General features: G+C 30.6%; 2 protein-coding genes across 2 annotated transcripts; both read left to right on the forward strand.

The window, feature by feature from the left end:
• The first annotated feature begins 4,933 nt into the window (after nt 1-4,933).
• Nucleotides 4,934-8,305, forward strand: LOC140873119 (serine/threonine-protein kinase PBL34-like). Its single transcript, XM_073276098.1, has 6 exons — nt 4,934-5,354; nt 5,788-6,119; nt 6,914-7,049; nt 7,233-7,366; nt 7,472-7,595; nt 7,675-8,305. The coding sequence occupies exons 1-6, from the start codon at nt 5,216-5,218 to the stop codon at nt 8,118-8,120; spliced, it is 1,311 nt and encodes a 436-aa protein (XP_073132199.1). The 5' UTR covers nt 4,934-5,215; the 3' UTR covers nt 8,121-8,305.
• A 2,545-nt stretch (nt 8,306-10,850) lies between these two features.
• Nucleotides 10,851-11,544, forward strand: LOC140873118 (umecyanin-like). Its single transcript, XM_073276097.1, has 2 exons — nt 10,851-11,037; nt 11,147-11,544. The coding sequence occupies exons 1-2, from the start codon at nt 10,851-10,853 to the stop codon at nt 11,542-11,544; spliced, it is 585 nt and encodes a 194-aa protein (XP_073132198.1).
• Nucleotides 11,545-12,696: the final 1,152 nt, after the last annotated feature.

Raw genomic sequence — 12,696 nt, forward strand, 5'->3', positions numbered from 1 at the left:
AAGATGTTCTTTGCAGGATCCTTTATTAAAAGCAGAACCGGCGTTTCAGAAGATTGTTGACTCCTGCAAATCAAGACAACAGGTTGTACCAAAATGGCAAAAACACAGAATGACTGCAGATAAAACATTCGACCGTTTATTCCAGTTTTGGACCCTGGAAGTTGTCTGCAGTGTACGATCCTCATGCAGAATCATCAATGCATTTATGAGCATTAAATGTGCATTCAATGCAGCATCAGAACGTTCAAAATAAAGACGTTGATGATTGACCTATATAAAGGGAAGATTGCTCAAAAAGAGAACAACAACAAGTGATACGAGACAACGAAGAGAGACAAGCAACTCAGAAAAATTTCAATCACTTGACTAATATCAAAAGTCCTCATCTGATATACTTGAGCACACTTACAAGATCATTCATCTGCTGCTCAAATAAACCCTCGCCTACAGTTCACATATCTGATCGTCAAGGATCATCCTAGGGTTTTCAAGCCTCTCGACCGCTCTGCAGTCTGAGAAGCTCAACTCAACTATACTCAGTGTTGAAGAGACTTGAAGCTGCTCTGAAAGCTTCCACCAGTCTGATAAGAACTGAGAATCTTATCTGTGTAAATCTAGGAGTTTCGGATTAGGCATTGGATAAGTCCTAAGTCTGAAGTGGGTGTATTACAAGACGTTGTAATAACCAAAGTCTTCTAGTGAATTCCTTCCTAAGTGGAAGAAGGGGAGACGTAGAAGGATTAAGCCTTCGAACTTCCATAAAATCGTGCTTTAGCATTTACTGCCATTTATTTTACATCCTGCTCATACACTGCATTATAAACTTTGCATCACTAAAACCTCTGAACTATTTCCGCACTATTTAAGTTGTTCAAAACGTTTTAGAAGTTGAGAAAACTGATTAAGTGAACTAAACCTCACTTGATCATTTTAAAGAAGAAGAAGAAAAGTTTCAGAGTGTATTCACCCCCCCTCTACCCTCTGAACCGATCCCAACACTAAATCTGGAGCAGAGATTATTTGTAATGGTTGTTGTATGGGTAAATCTCAAGTTATTTTATTAACGTTTGTGGGATTTTGGAATTGTTCTAAAGCTTCACTAATATCATATTCATTATTTAAAATATTTTCTCTTAGATTAGATATTGGGGTATCAGGGGCTACAAGATCTGTTAGTTCATTAGAACTACTAGTTGTAGCAGTCATTCTACTCAACTGATCTTGAACGGTTTTTATAAATTCAGACTTATTATCTTGAATATTTTTAACACTAGTTTTTGATATTTGAATTGGCTTAAAAACTGGATTTTTAATATCCATCTTTTTAAGACTAACTATAGGTTGTTTTTGTAAATGTCTTTTTATTCTATCTAATTATTTTCCTATGGTATTTAAATTTGTATTTGTAAAATTATTTTGTTTTATAATATTTTTAATATTATTTTTATCGTTATCTCCTGAAGTTTTTATTGGAATAGCTTCAATTTGTTGATTTTGAACATTTATCTTTATTTCTTGTAAAGGAGGATGATTTGATTGAATTTTACGAGAATCAAAAATAGTTTCTCATTCTTTTTCTTTAGTAAGAGGATTTATATTTTTTGAAAAGGGATAATCTAGAGAATTTTTTGAAGCATATATTTCGAACCAATCAAAGAAAAGTATTTGTATTTTGTTTGAATTAACAAATTCATAAAACTGTTTTTGAATAATTTTTCTAGAGTCTAGGAAATTTTTGAAAAACCATAATCTCTTTTTTAAATTATATTTTGCATAAAAATCATCATGTAAGAATTTTTTATTTACTTCAAACTCTTTTTCCATAACATTTAATTCATTAAAATTTTCTATAATAGAAGAAAATGTAGGACTAGTAGGCTCTATATCTTGATTATTATTTTGAGTAGAATAGGTTTTTATTCTACTGTTGTTATAGACTGGTCTAGAAATTTCTGAAGTATAATCAACATTTCTAAGAATTGAATTTGGTAAGTCTGAAGTGGAATATCTATGTTGGTTTTTTGTAGGAGTGTTAAGTACTGAAGGGATTTGAGATACTCTACCTAAATCTATAGTATCCGAGGTAGAAGAATTTTCAGATTTGTCACTACTATTTTTTCTTTCAAATGAAATTTGAACTTTTCCATCTAAATATTGAGTTATTTATTTTAGTTGGGTATTTGGTTCTAGATCTTCTATTGGTTCAGGTTTAGTAACTCCTTCTAAGACACATTCTTCTGGTAAATTTATATCGCTCCATTGGATTGGTTTAGGGATTAATTACAGTATTAGATCTAGTTAAATCTGTTTGTAATAAAAGAGTTTCACTTTTTTTATTGTGGTATTTTACTTTTGTAGCAAAAGCAGAAATCATAGCTTTGTAATGGATTCTAAAAATAATTGTCACTGGAATTGATCCTTTAAGCATGTTTAATTGTGAGTTTTTATTTGTAAAACTAAAGATTTTAAAATATTTTTGTCGCTTAAAGAAACTGAAAAATTAGGATAACAATCAAAAGAGATTGGTCCAGTACATAGAATAGATTCAACTGAACTTAGTAAAGAATCTTCAAATTTTGTAAATCTGGCATCTCTTAAAATAGCAAGGATCGAAGTATTTAGTCATTCTTTAGTTAAAGGTTTTATGCCTACTTGGACTAATCTAATATGAATATATTTATAATTTTTATCTTTGTATTTTTGTAAGGAATTTTGAGATAATAACTTAATTGTTTCAAAAGGTTTTTTAAGTTGTATATCTCTTTCTTCGATTTTAATAGAAAAGTCGGTTTTAAAAAGTTGGAATCTTGAATGCTTATAAATTTGATCTTTATTAACTCTAGGGATTTTCCAATTATCTATAGATTTTTCAAAATTTTCTATAATAATTTCTTTAGTATTAATTATCCTTTTAGAATCATATAAGATCGTAACAGCAAAGTTTAAAGTAGGGGTGGAATCGGGTCGGGACCCGTCCCGTAACCCTCTTACCCGATTCCCGTCCCGATAGGAATTGAGATACTTTTTTTCTCCTGATCCCGCACCCGAGATGTGTCGGGACCCGAATGTTCGGGATCCCGTCGTTCGGGAGAGGGTAATCCCGAATAATATTTTCTTAAAAATTTTTTTTTTATGAAAATATTTTTTTTTGAAAAAAATTTATGAAAAAAATCAAACAATTTCTTAATACATTACAAATAAATTAAAATTTCTTTATATATAACCATTAAAAAACTAAAACATTTTTTTAGTGCATTACAAATAAACTAAAACAACTACTTGATTAATAAAAAATATATATAATTATTGATCGGGTCGGGAAAAGTTCGGGACGGGAAAATTAAAAATAATATATATAATTATTGATGAATAATTATAAAACATTAATATTAAAACATAAAATTTAAAAAAATAATTTTTTTAATTAAAAAAATATTATTAAAAAATATTATTTTTATATTCGGGACGGGAAAAATTCGGTACGGAAACGGGTTGGAAATCAGGACGGGTCGGGATTTTTTAAAAATTTGTCACCCCTAGTTTAAAGAAGTATATCTACTGAAAATTGAATCCATATTTATAAAAAAATTTGTTTTTGAAATTTATTTTCTCACTACAATCCCAAGCACTTCGTAAGTTTTACAGCCTTACACTCGAGGACTTACTACCCAACCCTTTTGGGCAAAAACACTCAGGAGAACATAAACTTCTCGACTCAAATTTTATATGCAGGGCATACTTTTGCAAGGAACACCACGAATATTAACGGACTCGGTTAGGCGGTATAACCGTCCATGTATAATATTTACTTATATATATAAATATTATATGGCCGGTTATACCGCCTAACCGAGTTCGTTAATATTCGTGGCGTTCTTTGCAAAAGTATGCTCTGCATATAATCTTTGATTATATGTATCAGAAACTGGAGGAACCACAATATTATCTGAAACGTTTAAATTCCAGTCTTTAAATTCCGCTATTTAAATTCCGGCAATATATACTTATATGTATATATTAGTGGTGTTATATAACCCACTATATTTAAATTCCATCATTTAAATTTGAGCAATTTATTTCCTACATTTAAATTCCGCACTATATTATATATATTATCATTGGATTTCTTTAATTAGGAACCATTTTATGTTTTAATATATTTATATATATATTTCTATTATCAAGCTTTGTGGTGTCCTTTCAAAGTAACCATCAATATATTCTCAGCCAGCCAGCTATATATATATATATATACAAAAAGACTCTTCTGAGACCTAAAATTAGGGGTGGGAAAAAATATCGAAATATCGAAATACCGGAAAATAGTACCGAAAACATTACCGAAATTACAAAAAAAATCATACCGTACCGAAATTTTCTGTATCGGCATCGATATGATATTTTTTTTTTCGGTATACCGTATATATCGAAATACCGAAAAATAATTTTTTTAAAAAAATATATATATGAAAATTTTCGGTATACCGACTTTTTTTGCCGGTATACCAAATTTTTTTCGGTATACAGACAATTTTTTGGTATACTGAAATTTTTTTGAATTCGGTATCGGTACACGGTATAGATTTTCGCCATACCGAAAATTCGGTATCTTCGGTATACGGTACTGTATCGATATGAAAAAATTTCATACCGATTTTTTCGGTACGGTATCCGATTTTTGATACGATATACCGTACCGACACACCCCTACCTAAAACCGATTTCTTACTTGAATTAAAATATATTATTTTTATGTCAAAATATTAATATTTTTTTTATTTGTAAATATGTGTCAAATCGATGCATATCACAAATATAAATCAATGAGACCGTGGAATTTCTTTAAATCAATGAGACCGTGGGATAGAAATCGGGTATATACGTACGCACACTCCACACTCCATTAACTGATCAACCAGCAAGCGTAGGGACAGTGAAAGAAAGAAACTGGGCATATATCCCAACACAGGCTAAAAAAGTGGTGGGAGCTACAAAAAAAAGTTGTTTTTGTGCACAAATATGCCATCATTATGAACAATTTTCACCCACCCTAAAATTCCTTCTCCCTTATTTTTTTCAATCTTTTCTCTCTATATCTTTTCCCTTCATTTTTTGCTTTATGGGCATGTTAAATAACAAGTTTAATTCTCGAATTTAATATCCCCCATTAATATGAAGGATCGTATTCTGTGCTTTTGAGAGTGGCCGGCCACAAATGGAGAAGCAGTGTGGGTGTTGGGGTGGTCTGAAGAGCAGCATCAATATTAGAGGTTCTTGCAAAAGTAGTTCCGATTCAAGAAACTACTCAGCCACCACTATGATCCCTCGGAGCAGTCTTGTTTATGATGCTGCAGGTTATATTTATATATATATAAGTAATTAATTTCTTCATAAATTAATTTAATTTCATGTTTTTAATTGTGATTATATATAAACAAGTAGATATCATGTAATAATCAATGAATCTATATATGATCATATTCTTGTGTTTAAATTTCAAAAACTCATTCTTGATCTAGCCATATATACGATGTTTGATGATGATTTTAACCAATATTTTCAGATGAAAATTTCAAATTATGCTTTTTTCTAGTGGATACTTCTTTTTTCCCAAGTCTAATGATTGCATGTTCTCCTTAAATATCTCTCATGCATTATCATTTTATAACTGTTTTTTTTCCCTTTTTTGAAATAGAAACTAAAAAATTAATATGCAATTAAAAATAGAAAATATATATCTGGACAAAATAAAAATTATAGTTGAACCATGGATATTTGCTGATCCAGCTACAGAGACAAGGTACCTGAATGCCAGCAACAGGGAAATGTCTGTTCCAGAAGAAGCAAGGTATTCTTCTGATAATCATGAAGATCCTCTGCCGCCATTACTAATAAAGAAGCCTCCATGCCAGCTTCTTCTTAAGTTTAGTTTCCAAGAACTAAAGGCGGCTACCGGAAACTTTAGACCGGATAGTATACTAGGGGAGGGCGGATTCGGGTACGTTTTCAAGGGCTGGATTGAAGAGAATGGAACCGCACCGGCCAAGCCCGGTTCGGGGATTACTGTTGCAGTCAAGAACTTGAAGCCGGATGGCCTTCAAGGCCATAGAGAATGGGTGGTTAGTTCCTCTCTATTTTTTTAAACCTTAATAATTCATTGGTTGTTTTCTTTAATAAAGATATTTTAGCTAAGACAAAATCTCTCTTTTTTTTTTCAAACAAAAAAATAATAATAATAAAGGTTTTATCTTTAAAGTATCTTTAATAAAAAAATATTTTTTTCTATCATGCACAAGTATAAAGATGCTTGTGCGTTTTTTTTAACCTAATTAAAAATTATGTTATTATAAAAAAAAGATGATCTTGAAAAAGATCTTATTCTATTCATTGACTCATGTGAGGATTAAATCGAGGGATCTGTACATATATAACAAAGACTTCGATCCTCTCATCCAAATTGACGCACCCGTGCTAGCTTACTACTTTTTATTTCATTGTTGGAAACTCTTTTAAAATTTGTATGTTTCCTCATCCAATAATGTAAATAGATATATTTGAAAAATAAACCAACGTACGCTAATTTAGAAGATAAGGGATCGCATATATATTTTGTTCTGTGATCTTATAGTACGTTCTAATTAAAATTAAAACCATTTAGTGCGTAGATATCACAATTAATATACATTTGGAGTGGATTATTTGGGATTTTGAATTAAAAATCGGATCAGCAACAATATTTAAATGTGATCTACAGATTACTCGCTCTTAATTCATGTGATATCAAGATTTTAAATTTGAGAAGATACATCATATATGTAATATGCATGTATATATATAGGGTTCAAAATCTAACTCTAGCAAATCCCTATACCAAGTAAAAAAAAAAAAAGTGATAATTTTTTGATGAATGCAGGCAGAGGTACACTTTCTTGGACAGCTTCACCATTTTAACTTGGTTAAGCTTATCGGGTATTGCATTGAAGATGATCAAAGACTACTTGTTTATGAATTTATGACCCGTGGAAGCCTCGAAAATCATCTCTTTAGAAGTGAGTGTATTTGTATTATAAATATCATAAATCATATTGATATTAATTACAAGAGCTAGAAATCCCCCTCAAATTTTGAAGATCTTTGTTTTGAAGTTGATAGTGTAATTTGTACTTGCATCCAATCAAAAATTGCTGGCACTAAAAGACAGTTCACGTGTTGTAAAAAAAACAATATTGAAGGGACCATACCACTACCGTGGTCCAACAGGATCAAAATTGCTCTTGGAGCTGCCAAAGGCTTAGCCTTCCTCCATGGGGGTCCTGAGCCTGTCATTTATCGTGACTTCAAGACATCCAACATTCTTCTCGACTCGGTGCGTATGCGACGACAAGTTTAATTACTACTTTTATATGTTATGGAATACTTGAAATTCTTTGCTGAAATTAAGAACCAACACATGATGTTATGTTTAATTCAGGATTATAACGCAAAGCTCTCAGATTTTGGATTAGCAAAAGCAGGCCCCCAAGGAGACAAAACTCATGTCTCCACCCGAGTTGTCGGAACATATGGTTATGCTGCTCCAGAATATGTAATGACAGGTATATATATCATATACATGAGACATTTAACATTAATTTTTCACTAGCTTCTCGAGACTCAATTACTTGATATGATTAGGACACTTGACATCGAAGAGCGACGTTTACAGCTTTGGCGTCGTGCTCTTGGAAATCCTAACGGGTAGAAGGTCGATGGACAAGAAACGACCCAACGGGGAACAGAATCTTGTTACATGGGCTAGACCATATCTATCTGACAAGAGAAAGATATATCAGCTAGTCGATCCGCGACTCGAGCTCAACTACTCGATCAAAGGGGTACAAAAAGTATCACAGCTAGCTCAAAACTGCCTAAACAGGGAGTCTAAATCCAGGCCTTCAATGGACGATGTTGTGAAAGTTCTAATGCAACTTCAAGACCTTAATGATCTTGCCATACTATCGAACCACGCACGTTTTTTGCCCGTCGGGAGGCGTAAAAAGAGACCGGACGGAATGCATCAACTGGTCAATAATCAAGCTAAGAGTACTAGTGTAAGAAATTCCAACTTTGCAAGTAGATGATGTATAGCCATCCATAGGTGTGGCTCTTTGTTGTGTGAGTGTGTGAGACCTCTGATCATGTGAAATTTTGAAGCCTGATGATCGATTTTTGGAGAGAATTAATTATATGATGTATGGTTTTATCATGTTTGGGTTATTTTTTTTCTTCTAGAAATATATTGATGCTTTTTAATTCCATGATTTTATGTACGTATACACTCCGATTTTCTGATATTAATTAAGTATGACCACTGGAGATTTTTTTTAATTACTGATTTGGGGACATGGTATTTTAATTATTTATTCCTAACAAGTTGATAACGTGAATTAAAATTACGTGCCCATTTATAAAAAGGAAATATAATGATGCCGCCTGAATCTTGAAAATGACAAAGTTGACTTTTTCAATAATAAAAGGCAGTTATAATCTTGATTTTTTTTTATATAAAAAAAATGAAGCGCATATATAATATACTTATGTGACCAATTCAAGCTTAAATATGTTTTTAGGTCAGACCGCGCCGTACATAATGTAGATCAGATGCTGTACTAGAAAATAAATGTTTGACTAAACCGAAAGTACTCATATTGTTTACAATTTACTGGTGATGCATAGCGTGTACAATCTAACATATATTAATGATCTTGTCACGTGATTTTTACTGCTTGATAATTTATATAAATTAAATAAAAGTTGTAAAATTTTTTGTAAAAAAATTAATAAGAATTGATAAATGATGGAATTTGAAAAAAAAAATAAAAATAAAAAGAGATAAGGCTGTTAGAGAAAAACAAGAATAATTTAGTCAATTAAAATATAACATAAAAAATATGTGTATTAATTTTATGGGTAAAATGAGAAGAATTTTTGGTGTGATTTTGACACATCAAAATCGATTAGTTTAAAAAGTTGAAGTATTATAATATATAGTACGTGTAGATAGTTACTTTGTTTTATTATATTTGAATATTTTTTTAAAAAAAATATATGCAACTTGTACAAATTTTTTTGACAATAACTTGTACAAATTCAAACAAGCATGTATATACATTATTAAAAGTTTATATCTAAAAACTCAAACACAGCCTCATTCTATATTATTTCTCTCTCCAACTTTATTAATATCATTCACAATTTATTTTCTGATTCTGGATTACATACATAAAATTGTTACTTATGTATAAATGTAGCTCGTAATAAAAGGATTTCGTCCTCCAATTTGACTTTTCTATCATATATATTTATGACCCTGTACAAAATTCGTGTGGCACAAACACGTCGCCAACTGAACCACTTGTACTTTAATCAAATATAATTTGACAATGTGAATCTAATGTATCTGGGGCGTTATAAACGCTCCGAAAAATAATTAAAATTATATAAAAAAAGCAAAAATAAAAACAATGATAATGGGTTAAAATTGAAATTTAATTTGATGCATGATTAAATACAAATTGACTTTTAAAGATGCCGAGAATATCCTTATATTTAACTTTGCAAAATTGCTTGACTTCCGACTTAAAGAAATAAGAGATTTTAATAAAATAAACAATTAAAAATTGACAAAAAAAAATTGAATTTGATAAATAGTCTGCACAGGAGAGGAGGAAAAAAATAACACTGAGCATTTCATCCTGCATGCACTTGTTAATAATCTAATGTTGCACGACTTTGTATTCCTTTTGTGGCGTGTGGCGTGTGGAATGTGGATTATATATACTATATCAAATTCGTTCCGAGACGAATTAATAATATGATTTCTTACGTACTGAAACTAATAAAAGAGTACGAAATTTCCGACCAATATATTTTATAAAAAAATTACTATTAAAAATTGTGAATCAGCGCTATTGCATAAGTATTTTTATTAATTAAGAGTAACTTTATAGGATCTAGCTAGAGCGCAATGCTCTACTAAAATTATAGTAAGTTGTACCAGTGTAATTCAATTTTTTTTTCAACTTATACAACAAATGATGTGGATCACTCTAGCACTTGTAATTATTTACCCAACAAACTTTGAAAATAAATTATAATATTTAAAAAAATTGAAATTACGAAGGAGCTGGTTTCTTAGAAAATATATGTCATTATTTAAATAATTTTTAACAATGATTAAAATACTTTAAATATGTATTAATTATTTATATTTAAATATTTTTTAACAATAAATTATAATACTTTAGTTATTTATATTTAATTTTTGATAATTTTAGTTCGTTTTAATTGGAAATGATGACAACGATTGTAATCAAATTTCATTTTTAGTTATTTATATTTTAACTTTTGATACTCTGGTTTTTTTTATTGGAAATGATGACAACGATCGATACTAAAATGGAGAGCCTAGCTTACTAAGATACAACTTTAATTCTCCCCTATATAAAATCGTCTTCCGTAAATTATAACATAAAAATCAAACAGTGTTACATTTAAATAATATATAAGATGAAAAAAACAAGTTTTCTATTAACCATGTAAGGTTTCTAGATATAAAATTTTATAGTTTCATAACTAAATGGACTTCTTCTTTGGTGTATAAAATCTAGTAAATCGAAACTTTTATTTCGTAATCAGATATGATTTATTATCATCAATAAAATATCAGACAAAATTGTAAGAGTCTCCGGCGTAGAAATTTTCCAAAGTGCCACACCGCTCTATATAATAAGTTTGTTCAAATCAATAGACATCAAACTAATCAAGTACTTAACATCAATTAAATAAAATAGAATCTGTCGTCCAAGAAAATGGAAACCAATCACCGGATTCTTTTAACTGTTCTGGTGGTGGCTGCGGCCGCTGAGCTGGTGAGCCACGCGGCGGCAGCCACCTATACGGTCGGAGACAGCTTGGGTTGGAGGGTACCCCAAGGCGGCCCCTCCACCTACGAGAACTGGGCTTCTCAATATGTTTTCAAAGTTGGGGATGTTCTAGGTGCATATGTAAATAATGCCCTCCTCGAATATTATATATACTAACTTTTATTTTGTTCATTATTTCAAATAATATTGGCTAAAGTTTTTTCATGTAACATTTCATGCAGTGTTCGAATTCGTCACCGGAGCACACGATGTAGCAAAAGTGACTCAAGATTCATACGGTACGTGCAGTGCTACCAATCCCATCTCCGTATTCACGACCGGTCCAGCGAACGTCGTCCTAAATGCCACCGGAGACCACTACTTCTTCTGCACGTTTGGCAGACACTGTTCCCTGGGGCAAAAATTGGCCGTCAGTGTAACCGGAAACTCGTCAACTGGTCAACCTCCGGCACCGTCGCGCTCGCCATCGGCACCGACGCCATCACGCTCGCCTTCCGCGCCAACGCCATCACGGCCACCACCGAGTCCCAATTCAGGCCCCACGGTGACTATAGGAAGTTGTAATATGTTAATTGTTATTTTTGTGTCGATACTTGTTGGGGGAATCTTGATAGTTTGATTTAATTTGTATCATTATATGATTCACAATTAATGTAGTTCTGTTTTGGAGTTTGATTTGACTTACTTGTGGTTGTATTAAGCATTGCTTGGTTTTTGACTTGCACTTCTCATATATCACTTGGTTCCGTTAAACTACTATACATATTACTTCTTCCGTACAATCTATTATCTATTATTTATTTATATTATAAAACATATATAAATATGTGAGTTTATTTGTGAATTCTCATATTTATATATATAATAGATATATATATATATAAATATATAAGTTTGATTTGTGAATTTATATGGCTACCCTTCGTTAATACATTATTAATATATTTTTTAAATTATTTATTTATGTGACTATTCAATTAACAATTTAATATGTGAGTTTGATTTGTGAATTTACATGGCTAATTTTCAATAATACATAATTAATATATTTTTTTATTATTTATTTATGTGATTATTCAATATCTCTTGCATATTTATTACATATATTATATATTTAAACTTTGACAAGTCACATAACTAAAAGCCAAAACAAAGCAAATTAACTTATAAAACTAAAATTGTAAATATTTCGTATCTTCACTTTTTGAGGTTATTTCTCTTATGTTTAGTTTTGAAAACTTAACAAACAATGATTATGGTACCCAGGGGCGTAGCTAGAAAAAATATTTAAACCTAGGTTTATTGATCTGTTAAAAAAAAATTAATGATGTAAAAAATATATTTTAAATTAAAATATAATATAACACTAATTTATAATCAAGAAATAGTTGCAAAATGTTTAATGGAAACTATAAAATTACATGATGACATGAAAAAAAACATAAACTACTTAAGATATATTTTTTAGTGGCTCACTCTGAAAAAACTTGGGGGCTGTAAAAAATATCATGTTCGAATAAATAATATATAAAATATTCATCTTAAATATATATACTACGATATACACATAAGAAAACATATGACGCTTAAAGTAAACATACGAAAAAAATTTACACGTGAACAGCTAAAAAAATACCTTATTTATGATAAAAGAAGCGAAGAAACTTTAAAAATAAAAAATTTCTATTTCCATTTTTTAAATGAATAAAAAGTATTTATAAATATTACTTGTAAATTGGGGATGTAAATGAGCCGAGCCGAACAGTATCAG

The sequence above is a fragment of the Henckelia pumila genome, unplaced genomic scaffold (genome assembly GCF_033568475.1).
Source record: "Henckelia pumila isolate YLH828 unplaced genomic scaffold, ASM3356847v2 CTG_525:::fragment_3, whole genome shotgun sequence".
NCBI lineage: Eukaryota > Viridiplantae > Streptophyta > Magnoliopsida > Lamiales > Gesneriaceae > Henckelia > Henckelia pumila.